Source organism: Photinus pyralis, unplaced genomic scaffold, assembly GCF_008802855.1.
Source record: "Photinus pyralis isolate 1611_PpyrPB1 unplaced genomic scaffold, Ppyr1.3 Ppyr1.4_LG2, whole genome shotgun sequence".
Classification (NCBI taxonomy): Eukaryota; Metazoa; Arthropoda; class Insecta; order Coleoptera; family Lampyridae; genus Photinus; species Photinus pyralis.
Window position 1 is genome coordinate 31258016 of NW_022170403.1, and position 25322 is coordinate 31283337.

Consider the following 25322-nt stretch of genomic DNA (forward strand, 5'->3'; position numbering starts at 1 on the left):
CTTCACATTGATATCGCAGCTTCTACTTATCTACTCCGAAATAAAATGTAGGCACACGTGTAATGATTGTAGTCTTAATTTTTTATTGAATACTGTAGTAAACCGAACCGAACCGGAACCATTAAGTAATTAAGTCCTTCACTCAACGTCCGAAAGGAATGGGAAAAGATAAAATATAGCCTGTTTTTCTTTGCCTGGTCGGACACAACAAAACTAGATTAATAACAAAACTTAAATGACTCATTAATAACGTGTGCGTAACGATTTAAATTCCAAATAAAACTTTTGTGCCAATAAAATTTAAATTCAAATCAAAATCATTGAGCGCATACGCAGGGCATCCAGTGACGTCACTAATTAAAAATCCAAGCTAGCAGCTAGAGTCATCTGTACGTGTAGGAATTGAATCAAAAATTTTTCATTGAACGGTGTAATCGTATGTCTGCATGAATTACAGTGGTCGTCATCTTGGACATGTTAATAGTAAATATTTTATATAAGATGGCGGTAGTGTATATCCCTGGCACATATTTAAATATTGATCCAAATTTTTGTTAAGCAAAATTTTCAATATTCCGTAGATTCAAAATTTTACGTATCATAATGACTCGTAACTAAAGGGTGTGTTTTTAAAGAACAAAAAAAATCGGAGTAATATTAATAGATAGTGCGTCTACCGAGTTGCGAATTTAATATTTTTTCAGGAATAATGTAATAGTTATTTATAAAGGTGAGTCATGGATGTTATTGTTTTTTCTACCTCCGTTTCTTTCTACCTGTTCTATTTTGTAAAGCTTTTTATCATACGTTTGTGTACGTTCGTGCAAATTGCGTACGCCGACCAAACGGCATGCGGTGCTTTTTATCACCATGACAACGGTATACATCTTGAGATCAGTATTTATTTTTTGTCGGTCGTTTTGTAAGTATCTAATCATTTTTGCTCACCTACAAACTGCGGCAAACAGTACCTATCTTTATTTCCATCCGTGTGATTATCTTTGTCTACCAACCAATTAGCAAAATATTGGAATTGTACCAGTAGCAGTCGTAATTAAATTGCCTATATTATAGATTTAGTAAATTTTGTGTAATAAGGTAATAAAGCACCAATTTCGGGTAACTAACAAGATCCAATATTTGAAACGGGATAATAAAATATGGTCCCTGTGCATACATTTTACAACAATAAGTCAATAGCCGGCCTTAACAAATAATACTTTAGGTTCCTATACGAATTTAAATTTAGTCAGTAGCTGCCCAATCTACTTACATTTATTTATTTAGGAATTCTAATGAGTAATGAGTGAGTAAATAAAACCCTGAGCTTTGGGGCCATGTCATGATTATTACTCGTTTAATAATTATACTAATGTTTGAATGTTTGTGTTTACTACGCCTTTCACCTCATTTACAGTCGTATTATTTCCGTGCGGTGGACGTTCAGTTCACTTGCACCTTATATATAATGTTATAAATGTAAGGTACCCATTTACTGTAGTTTTTGGGTACTTGTGCAATCTAAAATATTCCACACGGTGATGAGTAGGTAATCATACTATTACCATTATCCATATTTATTCTGAAACGAATTTTAGTTCCAGAGAGGTACGGCCTAAAAGGTCCTAATCGACCGCTAGTTGAAATGTAAGTAGAGATTAACAACATACTCTAAAGGGAAATTGGAAACAGAATAGATATGTTGCGGAACGCATATTTTGCAATTGATTTAATTCTAAACCGATTTTGGGAGAAAATTTCAGGTACTCCACCCCGACTACCCGTGGGAAGTATTCCCATCGTTCCTGCATATTTTCAAAATTTGACAGTATCTAATGTCAATAAGAGGAATTCATCTAAAATATTTTCAAGTTGATGGCAGTTCCGGAAGTTGATGCCAAGAACACCATATATTTTTTCAAATGGAAACTCTCTATTTTTATGACTGTGCCTTATTAAGTACAAGAAATAAGGGCAACTTTGTATAAGTAGGTAGTTTATTTAAGATGTTTGTTCTCGTCGTCATGGTCGGAAAAAAAACATTCGAGCACTAACTAAGGAGATTCCATTTGAAAAAACTTAGTTTATTACCGTTTTTGCCAATTCAGTTTCTAATGTTAGTTTTTGAACCCACTATGTTTATTTACAATCAAAATAACAAGTTCACTAAATCGGAACCTTTTCTAAAAAGAACCTAGCCCCACTTAAATACACGCATCTCTCTCCGATGGCAATATTATGATATGGGTTGCAAAGGTAATTTTTGACATAACACACAAATATGTAGGACATTATACACTAAATGCATATACAGTGATATTCATGTAGAAGTAGACATAGGGATTTCCTATCCTATGTCTACTTTTAAATGATAAAGAGTCTTCTGAAGGACGCCTAACTTTATGCAACCAAAATAACTACCACAACAAATGAAGATCTGCCCTTTATATTAATTAATTTGAATATTATCGCCTTGACTTCCGTATTGTAATTTCGTTCGTGTGCGATGTATTCAAGAAAAGAAAAAGTTGATATATATTTCCAATTGTGATAGTGCCGGTAACAGTTAAAGGAGCTTAAGAGGTTTATTGAAACTAAAGCAACAATAATCAAATTAATAATTAATATGACAGCCAGATCTTTATTTGTTTCAAGAAGTTACAATAAAACTCGACTACCGGAACTGACGTGATAGACTAATAAGCTTTGAATATACTAATTTTATATTCAAAGCTAATAAGTCAATGCTTTTCGTTTCTTTCTTGCATTACATCAACGACGAGTACCTAATTGTTCATAGACCGCGTGCTCTAGCTTTAATAGTTTCCAAGGTATTAAACCTTTGAATACAAAAAATGCAAGTTGGCGGTGCCCTGGCTACAAATCAAAATTTTTCACTTTTCTTTAGAGAAACAAGTGGGATTTACACCAAGGTTGAAAGTTGAAACATGTCTTGCAGTCTATCGTTTTATTTCGATAGCCTAACTGTGCGCGCAGCAAACCCCAAAAATTTCTATTCATTTCAATAATTGTTACTAAAAGAAATGAATGGTTTAGTGGTATTGAAATAAGTTTGTCGAATAGGTATGTTGTACCTACATTACAAAACGTTTTGCATCTCATAAATAACCTGCTCCAGAAAATGTATGATGTAGGCACCGCTCCACACGGTCATAATTAAAATTCACACAACCATATACGTATTACTTTCTATAGGCGTTGGCATTTTAGTGGGATTTTACATCACATTTTTGAAAACATTATGTAGGCTTTAGCTTTTATACCGTAAACCGATAGTTTTATTTGTTTTTCATGTTTTGCTGATACGCATCCCGTGTTTAATTTGTGTTTCAATTTCTTCCCCGATCAAATTGAGTTCTTCCCTCTGTTTTTTTAACAAACGCATTATTTTAAGATTTTTTAGTATAAAAAATGCATGTTGAGATCAAGTTGGTTATGAAATAAATGAATACCGATTAAATAGATTTTTTCATAAAATCAAGGAAAGCCAAGAACGGTCAATTTGCTGGAGGAAATGTCTCTGATCGTAGGCTAACATCTTGTCAAAGAGATTATGCAGTTAGAATTATTCCAAGGGTCACTAGTAGAAGCATATCCCTTTTCGAAAAACGCCGTTTTGAACTGTTTCTGTTGTTACAGAATGATCCCAGCTCACGAGAAGAAGCCAAAGGAGGTGTGAAAATGGTCTGATTGAGTACATTACTTCCATGACGGATCTTTCGCGAAATGGTATCATTGGTCCCTTTACAAGGTATGCACTTAAAGATCAAAAGATTTATTGAACGTAGCGGACGTAGCGTAGTACGGTTGACGTCTAAATTCGTAAATAATTGTTTATTGCTTTATACAAGACAGCCGCTAATTAAGTTAGTGTCAATGTAAGTGGATGATTGAATCAAAAGGTCATTCATTCATCTTGTGGGAACTCGGTTAACAAACAGAGATGACGATATCTTTCAATTACCACACAATAACTAATAATTTATTTCTTAAAAAATTTCAAATGCGTTCTTCCATTTGAACTTGTTACAATTAAAAGCGTTTCTGTTGTTACGTTTCTTTTATGTGACCTTTCATATTTACCTCATCTTCAAAAACATCATCGTTCGAAATAACGAATGCTAATTACTTTCCTTTAAAGTGGTGACGACGTTATCGGCGGTTTGCGGTTTTTTGATATGCGTTCTTTAACGCCGGACGCCGGTAGTCAACTTTTATCTTTTTTTGTATTTATCTCATTTAACAATTGTTTCTATTTATAAACATTACTACACTGCCGATATTAATTATGCGTACGATGTGCTTTTCATGAGATTTAAAAACTCGATATATTGTTGCTATGAAACGTTCGCTCATACCCGAAAATGTGACCGTTCGAAGATTTGAAAGTGTGTAAAAGTTATATTCACTAAACTTAGAGTATTGAAAGCCCTTGGAAAGAAGACATTTAGAATAACTGTGTCAAAGATAAATAAATTCGGGATGCTTATAAAATTTCTTCGAGACCGTCAACGGATCTTAAAAGTTAATAAAGTACTAGCAATGGCCCCAAATTAAAAAAAAAAGATTCTGGGAAGCTTTAGAAGCTTGTTGATTAAAAACGTCTAAAATGCAATTAAGACTCTTGTACACTTTTGAAAGTTTTTAGTTCTACAGGGTGTCAATTTTAAAATTTGCAGTATCCATATTTACAAACTAAAGAAGATATTGAAAACCGCACATAACCGTTTCGGGGGTATCGAGGGGGAATGACGTTATGAGTGACAACCCCCCTTAGCCACCCAGCCAGCTCTTCAAAAATCCTAAATCGCAACCCCATTGTGACACATCGTTGGAAAGCTACTGAAAAATGCTTTCCGATGGTACCAATAAAGTCAATATTCATTAAGACCATTTAACAAAAATTTAATAATTAACCCAAAAAAAACTAAATGTTGACATTGAGGGATTTATGGCAAATTGGCCAAGAACTTCAACCTGAGCTGCTTCATTAAGCAATCTTGGTTGCTTTCTTTTTTTATTGACTTACCTACAGTACAGCTGAACGTGTGGAAATAATATTTTATGCCTCCGAAAATCTATCATCTTTTAGAACAGCTAGAACGTTTAATGAGAGACATCCCGGGACTCGAAGAAACGGGATCTGTTATCATGATATTTATGTTTTTCGCGTTTTATATAGCTAAAAGTGAATTTCAACAAAGCGTTAGTAATTTTTTCTCAGGTTTCTGATGGTGCTAAAATAAAATTTTTATGTCTTGCGGGTTTCGAATACATCACATCAAATCTCTTATTTCTTATGGACGCCCAATTGGATTTTTACGTCACTTGATAGAGAAAAACAAGTGCGAATATCTCGAAAACGGAGCAAAGAGTACTCACAAGGGCCAAGGGAGACGTCTTAACAAAACTTACGTATTGATTATCTCAAAACAAATACCTCGAGAACGAAGCGTATCCACAAAATTTGCGTTTTTTCCGGAGATGCTTTTGATCTTCGATCCTTTGGAATCAAAAGTTTGTGTCCCTCTGCTTTTTGACCAAGAGGTCTAAAAATCAAAGTACGACGCCAACTTTTAAAATCTGATTGCGAGATAGTCCGCTGGTCATGCTGACGAACGGGCTGCAAGGCTACAACGCAAAATTTCGTAGTGTCAAAAATTCGTCACCAATTCTTGGACTGTCACGTTAAACCTGGAAATCTGACGAAAGTTCTAAATATCTAGAAAGACTTCCGAGTTAAACGATAGCCGGAAGCGCTAATTTGGAGACCAATATTAATGATATCATGTGCTTGCAATGCATCACCAAGGAGATTATAATCTCGTTTTTCAACATTTATTAAATTCAATGTAAAATCTTAACCTCGCAGTTCAGCGAGAGCCGCGTTTGGGTGTCTATGTGTTGTGGTCGAGCATTTAAATCACCATCGTTTATACATAATTAACGGAAGGGTAGTTGTGTTAATAATCGACGGATATTGCTCTATTAAGTTGACGAACGTACCAGTTAAAAAGGTAAGATTTGACGGAAAATAACAAGATATTACAAGGGCAAGGTGGCCCTTTCTATTTAAATTGCCTCAGAATTGTTTGTATAAAAATAAACATGATGCCATTTGGTAATGCTTTAATTGCGTGCTTCTACTTTTTTCGATAATTTCGCGAGATTGGTTCCGGAAGTTGAGCATTCCGCAATTATACTTTATTGTAGGTAAGTATGTGTAATTCGTTTTTTATATATCTACCAGAAAATGATGACGAAACGTCTCAGTTATAAACTAAAAAATCTAATAACGCTTTTTCTATCCAACTAGTCATTAGAATAATCTGATGAATTAAAAAAAATTATACTTACCCGTGACGAATAGAATTACATACTTATGCTGTTATTAGTGCTGTAGTCTTTCTGCAGTTTGAATGACCGAGTTTCATAGGTTATAAGGCTAAACATAAAGTTAATTAGAATTTGTAGGTATAGGTACTTAGGTGTATTTTCTTTGGCATTATCATTCACTCACAAAATTGACCTGTTCATTCAACTAATTTCATTGCGAAAACTGCCAAACGAGTTAGTTCGATACTGTAAAAATTAAATGTTCTCTACTTCTCCGCATTAAAAGAATGTTTATATGCAACGTAATGCTGGTTGGCCCGTCCGAATATTTGGGACCTAACCTCGGACCTAACTCAGTAAATTACGTAAATTTCTTAATGTCGGTATATGTCGGGCGATTTAAATCAAATCGTAGTCGGAGGGGCGATATTATGTTTATTTATTTTTATTTTTTATTTCACTTTTATTTAAATCATTTTATGTGTTGTCATAATTTTAAAACGTTTTCTATGTTTAAACACTAAATTTATTTGTTTTTTTTTACTGGTACAATAACGTTTTTTATTTACAATTTTGTTAAATCAAAGCAGACTTAAAATGTAAAAAAATGCAACTTTTTATTGCGTTCTACAAAAGCGAATACAAAAACACATTCCCTCTGATTTATCTTCCCAGGAATTGTTTTCTCAGGATTCACAGTCAGGGAAGATGGTACAATACAAGGAAATATATTTCTCTTAAAAATTTTCGTATCAAAACCACAAAAAATCTCGAATGATTTATTCACGCAGACATCTTTCCATTTTTTGAGAAGCTTCAAAATTTAAGAAATTCGAAGACGCCCGAATGGCTGCGGAAGGTTTTTTGTTTTAAAAAGTTATAAGTAGATTTAATCTTTACCGAATTTTCCACAATTTTTGACGAGTTTAGAAACATTTATGGAGTTTCAGAGAAAATATGATCTTCATGAAGTATTAGAGGTTTTTAGCAAGTTTAAAAAACCTAGAGAGTTGCAGGCAGTTGTTGATATATTCAAAAAGGTTTCAACGAGTTTCAGAGTTTCTGAATATTCCAAGAGATTTAGACGATTTTGGGAAGTTTTAGATGATTTTAAAAGTATTCCAAAGAGATGAATTCGGTTACAAATTATTAGTAGTTGTAGAGATGAGCTTCAAAAAGTTGTAGAAAATTTTTCAGATATCAAAATGTTTCTAAGAGTTTTAGAAGGATTCGTGAGGTTTGAAGGTTTTTAAAGAGGTTCAGAGCAAGTCGGAAACTTTTCCACAGTTTTATATAGCTTTAAAGGGTTTCAAAAGGTTGTAAAAGTGTCTTCAATAGAAAGAGACATTACAAAATTACAAAAATCACTTTCTATTGTGAAATGTAATATTTTTAAAATATTTTGGAAAGATAAAAATAATACGTCACTTCGGCTTAGACGTAGAGGTATGTATAATATTTCTAGAAATTGACGTAAAAATGCGGATATTAGGGATATTCGACACTGTAGATCAGTAAGCGAATTTATTTAAAATATTTTCATTATAAATACAAGGGGTGCAAACATTAACATTCAAAATTAAATTTAAAAAGTTGCTAAAACGAAGTTATTTTTAATAGAAGCCTGCTATTATTATAACTGTATCTTAAATAAAGCTATAACTTACTCTAGTATACCGGGTGGTGCCTAGCGCGACGCAGCATAGGGATTTCAATGGTAATTTCTTTATAGTCAATTACCAGCTCCCCTAATTATTTTAAAGCAAAAAGTCCAAATACGTTTTTTTAGAGAAAAAAATACTGCATCTGTTCATGCTATTTTCTGTTCTTGTTTCTGTTTTTCAAAACCGTAGAAATCGACAAAATAAAAAGTTTCATTTTACAATAAATCAAATATGCCTTGGAATTACCTAAAAAAAACAGCGATCACGTTTCATTATTTGCCTTTGACGTATATTAAATTTATACTTGTTTGTAAATTAGTTAAAGAACTGCAAGAGCAATAACGTTCAAAATGTCCGTCAAAACCATCATGAAAACGACAATACATTCAACGTTTTGGCTGCAGTAGCGGAAAATCCGAATATAAGTTTAGGAACAAATCTTCTTCAAATCAGTTTTTTTTTCTTCGATTATGTAGGTACTCTGATTCCGGAAAATGATAAACAAATAGTATCAGATGCAGATGCAGCATACATTCTCTAAAAAAACATTACCCTAAGATGCCATTTATTGCGTCGGTTAGTTGAAACAGAATTAAATATAAAAATCGTTCGACGTCAAACAACGATATACACGTTCGCGCCATTGCATTCATTCCAGTGTGGTAATGTCGACAACAAGATGAGTTTGGTAAAAAAAAAGACAAATTGCAGCTGTAATTCTTCACAAATATATGATGAATAACGTAAATGAAGAGCCCAAGAAGAGGAGGAAGAGGTCCAAGCCATGGTATTTGAAGAGACAGAAATTCAGCAATTTGATTTTATTACAAGAAATTAATAATACCAATCCACAGGATTACCACAATTAATGTCACACCGCACAGCACACACAAACAAACCTACAGGAGTTTTGCTAATGTAGTCTATCCTTTTTCCTCTTCAATGTTTAACAGCGCATCCTCTTCTAGCGGCGCGAAGGGAAGGCGCGAAACGAAACTACACGCTCGCATTTGGAGCGCGGAGGGTCTCGCGCCACGCCAGGAATTCATACATCTTTGATTCCATCGCTCCACGCCAGGCGCGTATGATTCATGGCGCGAGGATGAACTACACGCACAGTTTTGGATTGACGTCACTCCAAAACTTACGGAGCGTCGTTCCGGGAATGCACGTGAAGGGGCCCTATTAGATGCGATGCGCTTGTAGTTTGTTAAAAGATTCCAAAGCATCACTGATTTATAAAAATGTAATTTTTTATTTTGTGGATTTGTACGGTTTTGGAAAGCGGAAAATTATAAGTAATCGTATGAACAGATGCAGTATTTTTTTCTCTAAAAAAAACGTATTTAGACTTTTGCTCTAAAATAATTAGGGGAGCTAGTAATTGACTATAAATAAATTACCATTGAAATCCCTATGCTGCGTTGCGCTAGGCACCACCCTGTATAACGTAACTTATTCCAAAAATGGCCAATTTCCGACATGTTGGCTATAATATTTTTGCTTTTCAATACAAATGCCATTAAGTACGAATTTAGATATAGCCGGTCCTATAATACCAGATTTACTTATCTACCCATTTTTTCATCCATAGCAGCTCTCCCTATCAATCATTTCTATTAGATAGTAGTTGACGATAGTAAGCTGTAAGTTGCTCTGGACGCTTCCATCTACACAATTATGCTTTACATCACTTCCGCTTTTACAAATATGTTGTGCCCATGCCGTCTGATTACTAATCTTTCCATTAAATTAAATTTCCTTTAAATATCGTCAAGATTTGTACAAAAAATAATAATTTTAAGTTTGGTAGTTAGTAAATTACCTATTCCGATTCCGAATTCATTTAAATGTGACATTGCTACGCACAGGTCGTGCGAGTTATAAACCTTCTATGTCCATATTTGGTATTTTGACAACGCATGGCCTTATTAATACGTGTAAGGTATACAACAATTATAACCTTCCAGTTAAACAAATCATTTTATCGATAACTAAATCCCGGAACTGCAACACTGCGACGAATCTACTACCAAGACTGTTATCTTTACCTCAAGAGGACTAATTGTGGCAAGTCTTCGAATGCTTCAGAAAATTTTTAACTTTAACGCTTTGAACGAATAAAAAGTTATATTCGCCTATTCATAAGTTTTTTTTCGGAATTCGTTGTAAAGTCTGTAAAGAGGTATGTTAAATAATTTTTCATTTCAGAAACTATAGAATTATGTTTCGTTTCGTTTTCGTTTTCATTATTAAGTATACGAATCTCAAAAAAGTATTTAATTATGTTCATCTCATAGCATCCAAATCGTGCAAAAGTTAAACACCTCGAATATGTTTTCTTGAAACAATCTTCTGTTATATCGTACACATTTGAAGTTTTGTGGTTGACAACGTTTTGTAATATGTAACACTCCAATAGTGAGTCAGGCAATTTTCTAACGACGAAATACGCGAAGTATTTTGGAAACTTCCGGACATTCAAAGAATCTAAAAAGGAATAATGAAATAATTGCATCGATTATGTCTATATTTATCAATGACTAAAGTTACATTCTTTTTATTGGAGTATTTTTTTTTGATTCTAAGCCAAGTTCCAACTATGCTTCTCGTACCATAAATGTCGACGCTTCTTACCGTTGTGATTTATCGCACTTGTTTTAATTAGCAGGTTGTATTTTTATTGAATTATTGTAGTAGATTTATTATCGACTACTTATCGTAACGTTATCTTTTAGCGACACTTCTTACTTATGTCATTTAAAATTTAAATGAAATAGGTGCAGCCAATTTTTACTTTAGGTACTTAAAGTTTGTAGCTTTGACGCAAATTTTTAATAATTTTTGATACAATAAACTTCTTCGACAAAATTAACAAAATATTAACGTTTTTTTCAACGCAAACTAGTAAAATTATAAAATTAATTAACAACACTATTTTCCTTTTTATGCTGCTATATCCAAAAAAGTGAATTCTTTAATAATGTGTAATGAGCGTTGCTATTAAAAAAAATATGGTCACTTTGACCATGCAGAAGTACTCCACTATACTCATATTGCAGGTTTGTAGTTTTTTTTAGTACTAGCGAGAAACTCTTGGACTGAGTGTTTTACTTTGATTTTTGAGCTAGCGGTGGGGGCAATTGCAAGAATGACATATTTTATCAAAGCTATAACTAGGTACCTGCGGGTATTTCGGTTTTGCATTGTAACTAGGGCTACCTGATTTCGGAACTGGCAGTATTAGAATACGTTTCTTATATGTCAAGTAACAGAAAATGATATTGAAATTTATTTTTTACACTTTTTCGTTCTATGCAAACTAGTTATATCCAGGGGCGGACTGGCACGGGGGGGCGGGTGGCGATTGCTACCTGGCCTGTACGTCATAATGGCCCGTTGGAAATTTATAAGTATGTGCTGTATTTAGTTTCTTGCACTATTAATAAATTATTAACGTTTCTTTAATTGGGGTTGATGTTAGGTTGTTAAAAAATTCTGTTTTAATTGAAGTGTTTTAGAATGAATTTATCATTTTTTGTCGTAGCATGAAAGTGCTGAAAGACAATGATAGGCGACGCACCTCGTGTGGATTGTATATTTTGTTACTTTTATTTATCAGCTGCAATTTAAAAAAAACTGTATGGTAATTGATTTTCGAGAAAGGAGTACTTTAAAATGTTTTTGTGGTGCACCTCAGACTCAGAGCCCCCCCCCCCGGCACCTTCATTACTACACTCATACTTTAATGGCCCGTAAGTACCCAGTCCGCCCCTGTGTATAACCTTCCTTTTTTACCAAAAATCGACTACACCAAAATTTCTCGGGAAAACACTTTTTCTTATTAATTTGGGTGCGTAGAATCCAAATCAATCCGTACTTTTTCGATCAGACTTCTCAATCAAAAGTTATAGATTAGAAACCAATTTAGAAAAAAAATTCAAACGGCTGTAACTTTTGACTAGTAGCCCAATCTTGGAACTGTTTGAAATTATGGATTCTACAGGCCACATTCTATAAGAAAATTTTTTTTCCGGGTCGATCTGAGACAATTTTTTTTCGAGGCTCAAAAAAAGGCAGTGTATAACCAGGGGCGCACTGGCCCGGGGGGGCGGGTGGCGATTGCCACCTGGCCTGTAGATCATAATGGCCCGTTGGAAATTTATAAGTATGTGCTGTATTTAGTTTCTTGCACTATTAATAAATTATTAACATGTTTCTCTAATTGGGGTTGATGTTAGGTTGTTAAAAAATTCTGTTTTAATTGAAGTGTTTTAGAATGAATTTATCATTTTTTGTCGTAGTATTTTGAAAGTGCTGAAATACAATGATAGGCGACGCACCTCGTGTGGATTGTATATTTTGTTACTTTTAATTATCAGCTGCAATTAAAAAAAAACTGTATGGTAATTTCTTTTCGAGAAAGGAGTACCTACTTTAAAATGTGTTTGTGGTGCACCTCAGAGCTAACCCCCCCCCCCCCCCGCCACCATCATTATTACGCTAATACTTTAATGGCCCGTAACCTATGCAATTCCACCTGGCCCGCAGGTACCCAGTCCGCCCCTGGTTATATCATTCAATTAAGTTTTTGGAAAAAATGAAACAAAATCTATAACGTAAGTGCCATATAGCAGTTAGCAATAGTCCTAATTTGATAATTCGGACATGTACTTGAAATGCCTATAAAACTTGACTTTTATGAAAATCCTTGTTGAAATCGTTGCTGAAAACGAGAAACCATCCTTTCTTTCTTTATTTTACAAGTACAAACAAGTATGTTGTGTACATCTCTTGTGCAGATAAGGCGTATTTTTTTAAACCAAAATAGCTTAGTAGGTAAATAGTTAGGTTATTATATTTATCGATGTTTATCTTCTTGGTAGGGGATCTTTACATACATTTAAAGGTCGCCTAGAACACATTCAAAATGTATGCTATATACAATGCAAGAAGAATCAAGTCCGAATTCTCCGCAACATTGCATTTTCCCTTACGTTTCCTCCGACATGAGATATGAGTTTTCACATTGCCAGTGCCATTTTTTAAATTTAAACGATGCCAGTACATATGTCCTCGTGTAAACGTACCTCCTCCAATACTCCGTTATGCAGATATTTGCATTGAAAGTTTTGACGTCGCCATCATCAGTAGATGTCTCGTGCAGACGTTCCACTTACCCTTTATGAGTGCTCTCTTCCGACGCTTTCGGGAACAAACGTGTGGCGCATTTCAATTGAAACTGGACTGCGATACTTAGGGTCCCTGGTTTGAAACCGGGTTCGGGCATGGATATTTGCGTAAATGCATAATGGGTTGGTAGACAATCCCTTGGCTGAAACCCCGCCCACTCAAAAATTAAGCCAAAAATTAATTAATATAAATAAATTAATACTTTTACAGTAAGTATGTCATATTATTTTTTAATAGATACTGTTGCAGAAAAAAGAAATTGTTCCTGTTGTATTGGCAAAAAACCTACATTATTACACTATAAGTATAGTAGCGAGGTGTGTTTTATGATCTCAACTGTTCGTATTTGATTGAATTGAGGTATACCTACTATTTTACGAGTTTATGTGAATACCTAATGTGTAGGTCGTCAAAGGTCAGAAACTTCAATCTAACGAAATTAATTTGTAAAAGATGTCGATAACTTTATACTTTTATGGTAGGTATCGGAGATCTTTTCATTTTTATTGCTAAACGTGCATCCCTGTCATAAAAAAATGTGAAGTCATCGGTGATTTTGTATTAATTACCAGATTTTTAATTAATTATTGGAATTTGAATATTGACGTAATTCTTCCTCAGTCTTTTTGATACGTTTTAAAATTGGTGTAGGTAGGTATAATTAGAAACATTTTCTAACTAACTGCAATTGAATATTGATGATTTAATTAGCTTCTTGTAGGTTTAATTATTAGTATTATTATAAATAATTGATAAAATCACCGCGTATCGCTTTCACTTTCATTTTCCAATTTGCAAAGCTAACATCGGTAGCAAGCTTTTCCTACAAAAATCCTTAACTTCTGTTTCAAAAAGATTGGCCTGAAGTACATAGATAATAATGTATTATAAGGGAACCATTGTAGATACCTCTATCTACTTATCTATTGTCTTGATAACGTTTTATAAAGAATGCTAGAAACTATTTCATAATAATATGGTTGGTTCTGAATACTGCTTGGTTGATAAATGATCGTGTAATAGAAATCCTAAAGGTGCCGTTTTTCCATTACGGGCATTATGGCAGTAATGTTGCTAAAGCAAAGAGTTGATATGCCAAAAAAAAGTCCTAGTTAAATGGTTAAGCCTTTGGAGCTATCACCTGTTACTTTGGCCGATGAGAATACCCCATGGGCCCAAAGTTTTTAAATAATTAAGAACAATGAGAACGTTACAAATGAATACGTAAATAAAGCTGGCCTAAAATTGGACTTTCGAATGATGTAATGCACTGAAATGGACTGTTTTATGAACGTAACTAACGTGTCGTTGTGTCTAAATATGCGGTGGGGATTCGCATATTTTCGTTCCTGTTCGTCACAATATCTTGTAGCTGTTTGGAATTGTCCTCCGTAATGCGTTACAGTTATGTTTTCGTAGTTCAGTTTCATGTTTGTTAAGTGTTGTAGGAAACTACGTTCGTAACAATAACAAAATGAGGCACGTTAGATTTTCGAGGATTTTGAGTAATGTCCACGTACGCTGTCGCATTATTCATTGAACCGGAGCAAAAATGCGCCTCATATTTTTGGAAACTATTGTTTGAGCGGATTTTTCAAAATTATTTCAAAAATTCGTGTAAGTGTGATTTCAAATTGGAGAAATGGATAGTGTTATAATGACGTCCCCCGGTAACAGTACTCGTATTAAGTCACGTTTGCGTAATGCAGCTGCAAATTTTTTGGCGCGAAATTCCAAAAACCATCGCCAATTCAACAACCTTAAGCACAACGTTATCAATAACAATAAAAACAATCGCATTATAAACGCGAGAGTAAAACACAACGGCAACCTCAAACATGTTAATAATTACAAATGTAGTGGTATCAACGGAAACCACAAAAGTAGCAGTTGCGTGAATAAAAATGTAAACAACGTCCCTACCGCCGACACCACCACCACCAATGCCAATAATCTCAGCAACCACCTCGCACGTCAAGGAAGTTTTGCAAGGTATTTTAAATGTTACATAATTACGCCTCTTTTAGTCGTAAATATATATTGTAAATAACGTATGATAGATGAGGTCATGTTTATATTATTCACGCGGTTCGATCCTTTTTCAAACAGTGCCATGCCATAATTTGATTATCGACCTTTTAAGTGGGCTCTTGAAAAACTTTATCATCCACAAAAAATGTGGGTGGGTGTTTAATCTCGGGTGACCTCACCTGTTTGATGACTTTTGATCAACTTTTTTTTACTCTTTTGTCTGCGGACTGGGTACATTTGCTAAACGGTGACGTAGATGATTAAAATAGCTACGTGGTTACGTACACGCGAATCTCCAAAAAGGAAAGTGCCTACCTACCTAATGTCAAAAATGTCGACTCATCATTTTCTCATCACTACTCATTGCTTGAACTGGTCCTTTTACTCGGGCGTAAACTTAAGGGTTCGTTACAACGTTTTTAGAGGGGATGTGTGTACCCAAAATTATAAAGGTTCATATATCTACAACAAATGCTTGGACTAGCCGAGATGAATCTCTTGCGTAGGGGTCATCAACCTGTAATAGAGTTTATTGCTACCTACCAAGGTGCTTGATGACATCCCTGGTGACCTTCAAACAGTAACAGAAGTCAAATATTTACAAATTTCTGTACGGACCTGTGGACATTGTCAAAAAGAATTGACCTCAATACCTCCCTAATAATGTTGATTGCAGTACGCTAATGTAGTGTAGCCAACTCTTGAAAATGATGAGGTTATCGGTATCCGCTACGACATTGGATGTGCATTTTACGGATCCTCATGTAGCCTTGAGGTCTTCTTCTCTAGTTGTACAAATAACGAGAAAAATAACTGTGCTTAGGTAGCTATTGCGATAGCCGTTTTTTGAACATTTCAAAATTTCATCAAATGTCGACGTTTTAGATCATTTTAAGCAACTTTTAAAGAATAAATTTTTCCCGTCTAAGTAAGTGCGTACATATGTTGGCAATTTTTGGTTTCAGCTAGGAAGCTATTTTGTCAAGAATTTGACACCTGGTTTCATGTAGGTCTACTCAATCAAAGTTCTCTCAGGATTACAGAAAATCATTGCCATCCATTTTTCCACCGGACACTGTTTTTTCGCTTTTTTGGTGGAGGTGACCCTTTATGCACCAACTGTTTGGGTTTTTGTGTTGGAGGATCCCAGCGGTACACAGTTTCATTGTCAGTGATAGTGAAAAACGAGGTGAAAAATATCGATGTATTGTTTTAAAGCATCCACCTTGGCATCCACATTTTCCAGCAAGTTTCTGCTATACGGTATAAGTAGCCTGAGAATCCGCACGTATCATTTGTAAGTATGTACTCTCTTTCGATACACCGTTTTCGAGATATTTTGACCCTACGGACGGGTGCGTCTCTTCGACATCCTATCATTTTCACTTTGACGTGGGTCAGCTAAATAATTAAGCAGTAGAATTCATTGTTAGTGAGATACACCACGATTAAAGCTATAGTGAATTCATATTTGAAAGTATCTCGGTTTTAGAAATTCCCTCATCGATTGAGTGCATTGCAGTCCCTTCTGCATCATAATATGAACTAGTTTTTTTAAAGGAGCGGTGTTTGTTACAGGTTCCAACACCAATAAATTTTCATTATAAGCGTAAATCGTGCCTTCACAAAATTGGATTGCATAACGAAAGCATTAACAGCGTGTCTAATATTTATTTAGTCGGTTTCTAAAGGAATTGATATTTTTTGTAAACGGCAAACGGCAGTATTAGTAAAGTGGTAGCCAAAGATTAATAATTAATTTGTTTTAAGATGGAAAATGTGAAAAGAAACTAATGTACGAGATGTTGATCATTAAAGCAAGGTAATTTCCTTTCATTTATGATTGATTAATTGAATTTAACACGTAATACCTCGCGTAATACTTAAGTGGTACGTAGCTTTTATAATTCTCAAAGTTTGCGTGTGGTTTGATTGCCTCGAGATGAGTGCATCTTCAATCGGCTATGATAGAAATCACAGACACTGCGTGAGACACTTTTTTTAAATTTTTTGTAACGTTTCTGTGTTTGAAGGAGATTACTGCAGTAACTTGAATTTATACGTTAATTATACGTTACATTACAAACACCTTCACTATCTGAGAGAATGCCTCTCACCGACTCTCTGATCGCCTGTTCCCCGGCCCTTAACCGGTTATTCCCGCCGTTTTGATCGCTTGTGAAGCTAATTGTATGTCTACAGAATCTTGACTAAACTCATCATTAGGTTAGGCGCAGTACAAATGAATTTTAAACAAAGTAACTACTATTGAACTTTTCTAATAGTAAAATTCAGAAAATAAAAATCATGGGTATAATATACCGTAATTTTTGTTTAACACTTATAGTTTTCCAGAAAATTGAAAAAAGTAGCATAGCGATAAAAATCAAACATTGTGCTACGATGCGCCATGGTTTATTATGCATTACAAAAATTTAATCTGAAGAAAAAGATATCTTTAAGTAGCATACCAGGTAGCTTGATATTCGTTTTTTTTTACTTTATTTTACATTACGGTGTTTTGAGGCTGTCGGATGAATCCAAAATTTTCTCGTACATTTTTTTTATTTTATACGATGGCGGCTTGCATGTATAAAATTGAATTTGGAAAGGGAAATCGAATCGGTTGGGAATCAAGCAGTGAGCTATGAAATTTGATACTTGAGTTGTGAATTTAGAAGGTCCTAAATAGTTCGTAATTTTGATAAAGGGGGACGGGGGCTAATATTGTGAATATCCAAATACTTACTTATTATGCGTTTTTGAATTTTAGATATCAATTACCTTATATACGTTTTTGTTACAGGTATGCAGGCAATAATATTCTTCATTGGGTAAGATTATATGTATCTATATATTACAATTTAAATAGGTAGGCTTAGTGTTGTAATTGAAACGCAATAAGTAATTTGGTAAATTTGACAAAAGGAGAAAAATTCTACCAAATGGGCGGAGCAATAAATTCCACATTACAGCAGTACTTTATTATGCGCTTTCACTTTTAACAAAATTTGATGGCGGATTTGCTAACTTAACGGACATTTGCAATTACGATTTTTTATAGTAATGCCTACTGTAAATATTTCCGTCGTACTATCTCTCCATTTGTCCATGTCAATTTTTATATGTAGAAGAACGCTATTGAACTGAAAATTTACTAAGAAATTGCATATGGTATCCTATTTTACCCTTTATTTGAATATTCCAGAGAAGGCAAAAGTCTCGGCAAAAGTTTATGGCTTGCGATTCGTTATCTTACTCATTAAATTTATTAAGGGTGGACAGTACACCCGTTTCGTTGCCAGAAAATGCTTGATATCGTTCCACGATATCTGAATTCTGAGTGAAGATGCGGAAGGGGTCGAATATTCCTGTGAAAGGTGAATGTTTTAGCTAGACAATAACGCCGGGATTTCTTAAAATGTTTTCAAATAATCTTTTTTTAGGGTAACGTCGATGGCTGTTAGGGTACCATATTTTGTAAAAGAAAAAAGGAAACAATTTTTCCTGGTGTTATTGCCTAGATATTAACTTTATGAACTTATGGCAATTTTGGAAATTGTTCCAACTTCATTTATAGATAAGTTATCTTGGAAAAAACGACTACAAAGTTTACCTCAACAGCGCGAAAAAATAGTTTCCGCCGCGCGGCTTGTTTTATACAGATAGAAAATGTGCATTATAAATTGGACAAGTTTGTGTTTTTACCATTGAACACAAATTAATATAGTAAATAACCAAATTTGGGGATTGACAATAGGCAACTTTACATACTTCGTTCTGTATGTATGTCGTTATAACCCATCTAAATCGACGTCGGCGTCGTCTAGAAAGACAGGTAGACAGATCTAGACGAAATTGGCGAATAAATGATCTTTGCTCAAATTTGGACATTTTATTTGGAACCCTCTTTTGCACGGATGGACATACAAAAGGCTAGTTGAAGGGCCAATTTCATTTTTTGAAAAATATAAACATTAAAATTGCACGATTTATTTTCATAATGAAGTTTTATGAATAATTATTACTGTTCTCAATCAATCGAGATAACCGATATAGGAAGATTAAAAAAGTTGCTGTATCGAAAATGAAGCAGTAACTGAAAGTTAATTTTCACGTCGCGTAGGTACATAATACCTTTCGTAAGGCTAATTATAGATACGCGTACAACTGTTTTGTACATAAATATCGATGATGTCATACCACAAACGGTGACTGCTTGCGGCCATCGCCGTCTTTTTGGTCTTTTCTATCTCTTTTCAGTCGAAGCGTCATGGCTGCCGACGCACTGTTCAAAATTATCATTAAAAAAACAACGACATTAGAAGAATAATCCCGTCTTTTCCTGGAAACCGTTCAGCATTTCGGAGAATTGATTAAAGCATTATCTTATCGACACTTTAATAAGGCCAGCAAACATTACTTTTTATACGCTTACGTATTTAGCCTGTTTCGTGTAAATTTTCTAGACTTTTACTTAAAAAAATGATGTTTTGCATACTAATTACACTGTAAAATCAAAATGTAACGAAAGCGCATATACCTATTCGAAGCTCTGAAAATCTGGCAACGCTTTGGTATTATTAAGTTTAAATTTATCAATCTAAATTTAAAGGACGGTATTTTAGACATTGGCGAAGAAAAAATTGTTTGGTATACACTTTCATTAAGTCGTTTAAATTTACTCTAATGTTAGATTGACCCTGCGACTGTGCCAAAGGTCAAGTGTTGGATGGCACCGACTCTCTTAGGTCAGATTTAATACATAAATTCAATGATGATCCAACTCATTATAATGTTGTCAAAAGTTCATGAATCAAGTTAGCGTTGAACGTTTAAATGCTACGCCTACTCACTAAATTTTGTGGTCCTAATTTATTATTACTATGTACTACTGCTTATTTTAAAAGCAATTTCCCTATTTTGAATATTGTGTCAGTTTTGAGGAAAAGACATCACCTGCGGCTTAGAGCACACCGCACAGCTGCATGCCAAAGAAAACACAGACACTTCGATATATATATTTTTATGTAAAAAAAAAGTGAAATAGGTACCTTCGTATTTCTGCCTGGTTTATGATAGTCATTACTCATGTGCTGGATAATTAGACAGTGTTAGTGTTAAAATGACCCTCAAAAGTTCAAAAATTTTCGTTTCTTCAATTTGAATGATGACCCAGAAATGGTAATGGAACCATAGTGTACTGGGGACCATGGGGGTACTCCATACCCCCCAGACACTTCCTTCCACACAACGTGTATCTCTCAGGACTCATCTTTTTTTTTAGAAAAGTATCGTCGAATCGTCTTTTTTTTAAGAAGTATTGCAGAGAACATGACACCGAGGGGCATGGATTCGATGAATATTCCCCGAAAATTACGTTTAAAGTGTCAAGGGTTATAACACTCAGTACATCATGATGACCTTCTGATAATAACAATGGAACCCCATGTACTAGGGTTATCTCATCACCAGCTAGTAGGGGAGAAAAAAATGCATTAAAAAAATGGCATTCCTTTTTTAAAATAATGTGACCAAAAATTACGGTTTTTTCGAATAATTCGGAGAGTATTCGGAATTCTTTACTTTCTAAGCGACGCGACGTTAGATTTGGCAGGAAAATGAGCAGTTTTGCCTTCATTTAACGAATTTCGTATCTCTTCCTATTATGTTTCATAATAATTATTTTTGATTCTTTATATTCATATTGAACGATCCGAGTTGTTCCTGCACTCCCTTACAGTGCGTCATTCTGGGGTACGAACTGTAGAGAAAAAAATAATGAAGAATCAATGTTTGAATTTTTGCTTGGGTCGGTTTATTTCGAAAATATTTGTAAATACATATTTCCCTACCATCCTTTTTCGAACCGTGTACATAATAATGTGGTTAGTCGGTATGTACTTTCTACAAGGATGTCATCTTTATTTATTTTTCAAAGGCTTCTCGGCCACATGCCCATTTCGCCTAGAAATTAGGAGTAGGGAATCATTGTAAATGTATTATGTGTATTATTGCAGAATATGTTGTATTGTCCCACACTTCAGTACCCCTCATGTAACAAACATAAAAGTGATAATCCTTCAACTTTATCGCCCATATATTTACAGTATTGATAAGTAATATCCAATGTTTGCTTTCATAATGATGTACATTGCTGGTCGCAATTACATAATTATATAAAAATTAATCATATGCTGTAGAATTAACTTTTTTACCTTCTTTCAAAATTTAGGTACTTGTCCTATTTCAAATACTAGTTGCAATTATAACAAGATCAACCGCTCTATATTCGGTGTTCACTTAATTACGTAAAAACCACACAATAAAACAAACTGATGAAGAACTGTCATCATTTTAACGGCTATATTGTTCCATGGCTACTTGATTTTTTTTAATTAAAACTTGGGACTCATGATTGCTTTTAGGTTTTGGTTTTAAAACTTTAAAATCAATTAACTCCAATATTTCAAAATACAGTATCATTTTTTTTACAGTATATATGGTCTTAGAATTACATGCTCTTTCCAAATTCAGCATAAAAAATACGCATAACTTAAAAACAAAAGACGATCCTCTAGTGAAAATTACACGAGCAATTACATTAAAAGATGACTCATTTAATTAAGATAAAATTAATAATGAGGAAACGTATCTTTTGGGACTTTTGGCTTATGTGTTAATTTTCGACGCAATCTGCTAATCGAACTGCTAATATAAGTTGTAAGTCCAGCGTTCCAAATAGTTCAAATAAGACACTGCCAATAAATTAATTTCCGGTTGAAAATAATTTGTTTTAGTTTAAAATGGGAACTATATATATACGATTATGTACCTTTTTAAATGCAACTATAAAAATACTCATACTATATATCATATAATGTAAAATAAGTAGTTGTTTGTTTACAGACTTTCCCAAAATGTTTCTTCATAGCTGACGTTACACGTGGAAAAAATATAGTTTACACAACACACAATTCTTAGCTTGTGAAACTATTATAATCACACATGAATAATCGGAAATGTTTCAGAAATTTAAGCCAAAATTCCATATGGAGTTTGTTTAAAAAAAATTCGTAAACTATCGATAATCAGATAATCCAGATATAGTGAGTATGGGGAGAGAGGGGGGCATTTATTTATTTCTTTTTTATTTATGTATGTATATTGGAATTGGTGTTAATAACAGCTGTTTTACACAAGTCAATTGAATCAATAAGTAATAAAAGTATGAAATATCGCATTATAAAGCCATAGATTAGCAAGCAACAATCACATTTGGAAATTCATCAATATTGTAAAATGCCTTTTGGATGACATACGTTTTTAAAATTTCTAGAAATTTAATCCTCGGGAATTGACATCAATCTTGTAATCATAATGTGTACGAAAATATAAAAGAATTTTAAAGGCAAGTGAAATAAATAAAATCTTATAAGCTACCAAGATTTAACGTGCTGCGAATAACTAAATTATACGACATTCTCGACCTCACGTCATCCTTTTTATTATTCATTATTAAATCGAGAGCTACAAATTAGATCTGACACTGGATACGTCATTTCATGGTCCAATATATTCAATTTTTTGCAACGTAATCAACCTTTGAACCATCACGTTTCCAGATAAATCATTAATCATCAATTACTATGAAGAAGATTAAGTGATGTTTAATTTAATTATCATCAATTATTTGTTTTTTGAAAAATTCTTTCGGCAGCGAATCATTTCTAGCTCTATATTCTTTATAATTTTCTTGCTATTAGCTGTCAGTTATTAGAGACATTTTCGGAACTCTTGATAGGCAATTCTTGTCTTTATCCTATCAAGGAACGGTACTGATCTTGTGTACCATATTGTCGGTTGGTTTTTAGTAGCATCATTCTGTGTCGATGGTGACTTGGTGTATTGTGCAACTTGAGCCCATGCACTGCTAAACCGGCGGCGATCGCCCGCTACTTGCACGCGGCTTGAAAACACGCAAGTGTGCATCGAGCCTTATAGTTACAAAACTTTCCATAATTGGTAATTTGTGCGTTCTGGTATGAATGGAAATGTTCGAGACAATTTTTCCGGAAAATTTCTGCTTTTAGATACTTAATCCCTTAAGAAATTTTGACATTTTTCGTTGCGATATACACAAAAAATGATTTTTGAAAAAAAATCTTACGGCGTCGTTGTCGGACTTTTTCTTGTTAGCACGATTGAGACTCTCGTTTTATAATTAAATAGGTATGCACAACCCGATCTGCACTGCAATTATAGGAAAATACGATCACAGTATCTATCTTGATGATTTCATTCATCTTAAGTAAATTACGATTACTTACCGACTTCTAAAAATTTTCTTTTTGTGGTGGGTCGCTAAATTCTTCCAATTTTTCCTTTTTCCCAACTCGACACCACATCTCGCATCCTGTGCAAAGGTTTACAATAGTCTTAGCGCCGGAGAAAAAATGTGCAAATTTGCAGTAATAATAGGAAAGGAAGTGGTTGATGGTCTTACGTGAGAGATAAGAGACCTTCCCCACAGTGATAATAAACGTGGGAAACGTACGTTTTCATTGATTTAGTTGAGAAGTATGAATGAGCAGGAGCACCTAGATACTTATGCACCATCAACATTCTACACTACCGGAAAACGTGCATTCCAACTGATCATAAATCTCCAATTGTAATTGAAGTGTAATTAATAAATGAGAAATGAGATCACAATGAAGCACGAATACTTTAGGCCTCGCTTTAGGCACAGTTTGGCGTATCTAATTCGTGCCATTTTGCGGTTTATCATTTCTCAGTAGAACTTAATTACCTACTACAAATTGTTGAAATTTGGACAACGGAAATAGTTGGAGACATAGTCAGCGGGTAATTTTACTATAATTTAACATTAGATTCCCAGTAATGAGGGAAAACATTTCATTCATTTATTCATCCGCGGTAAGAATATTGAATTACCTTCGTGTACGTTCTTGGAACGTGCAGTTCCACACTTACGATACGTAAACAAAAACCGCACCACCAAATATCGGTTTACTTCTTGGTCATCGGGCCATGCGTTTGGTCTTTTTCCAAATGAAATTTAGTTTCATAGATAAGGATTTTGACATCACCCGCCGAACTTTTTTTTCCATACGTTAAACAAGTAAGAGAAAGTGTTACTCAAATCATTCTATTAAAAACATGACATTTACACAAAAAGAAGCAAACATGAAGCCCCCAAGGCGAGCGCTATGACTGCCGTACCAGTCGATTTGATCTGTTTCATTTCCAATAACTTCGCCAAGTCCCAAATAAGATGCCTTATTCCATTTAAATAGTGGAACATGAAAGGGATGATAAATAAGAATTTGACTAAAAATATCCCTGAACCCAAATGCAGGTCGTTGACTAACGACAGATAATACTCAATATCACATGGTAATAAAATTGCCTGATTCCCTAACAGATAGACGTAAAACGCAGCAACTATGCCTGAAACAGAAAATGTATCGCTCGCCATCGAGGTACATCAAACCTGACGTTCTGTGGCTCAATGACATAAAACTGTGCAGCTCTGAGGCGTAAATACTGAGGCACGGAGAGAGATGACGTCTTATTTTTCTATTTCGCAAATCGTGGTCCTTTTCGGGATGGGGATCCTTTTTGAAAGGTAGGCTTTTGATTGTAACTTTTGTGGCGCAGGTTGTTTTACAGTGGAAGGGAACGAAACATTTGTTCACTTCCATGCTTCGCCTTGTTAAACAGCGTTGGGTAAGAAGTCTGGAAGTTTGCGTTTAAAAAATCAGAAATTTGTGTTCGGTAGCTTACCTGTAAATTATGGACATTGTTTTTAACTTGATGCGAATAATTTTTGACAAATCAATTGGTTTTTCTTTGTTTTTATATCTATATATTGATTAAGGCCCTTATAATCGAACATTCCGGGTTTGCGCATTTCGTCATATGCGGGAATGAAAGAATCTCAGAAAGTTCCTTGGGTTAGCGGATATGGCAAGACCAATACTCCAACTCTTGAGTACAAAAAATGAGTTTGTGTGGGAAAGCGCCCAACAAACCGCATTTGATCAAATCAAA

General features: G+C 34.3%; 2 protein-coding genes across 18 annotated transcripts in view; one reads left to right on the forward strand and one right to left on the reverse strand.

Moving 5' to 3' along the window:
• Window positions 1–574: 574 nt before the first annotated feature.
• Window positions 575–25322, forward strand: part of LOC116163689 — a 39187-nt gene continuing 14439 nt past the window's right edge. For 5 of the 17 annotated variants that reach the window (XM_031477760.1, XM_031477764.1, XM_031477762.1 and 2 more), the window contains exon 1: window positions 14689–15206. In XM_031477760.1, the coding sequence (XP_031333620.1) occupies window positions 14857–15206 (350 nt within the window). In that variant the 5' untranslated portion in view covers window positions 14689–14856. Of the gene's footprint in view, window positions 731–783; window positions 923–1629; window positions 1648–3660; window positions 3773–5903; window positions 6039–14600; window positions 15207–18051; window positions 18080–25322 lie in introns of those variants that run through there. The other 12 variants (XM_031477772.1, XM_031477775.1, XM_031477766.1 and 9 more) reach the window with 10 other exon arrangements.
• LOC116163695 (succinate dehydrogenase cytochrome b560 subunit, mitochondrial-like) lies at window positions 24413–25184 on the reverse strand. Its single transcript, XM_031477785.1, has 3 exons — window positions 25056–25184; window positions 24763–25007; window positions 24413–24719 (listed from the first exon to the last, which is right to left on the reverse strand). Exons 1-3 carry the CDS (start codon window positions 25070–25072, stop codon window positions 24436–24438), a joined length of 546 nt encoding a protein of 181 aa, XP_031333645.1. The 5' UTR covers window positions 25073–25184; the 3' UTR covers window positions 24413–24435.

Coding starts and splice junctions, on each gene's coding strand:
- LOC116163695 (XM_031477785.1), bottom strand. Junction 24,720..24,762: donor ATTGAGCCACAGAACGTCAG/GTTTGATGTACC, acceptor TTTCTGTTTCAG/GCATAGTTGCTGCGTTTTAC.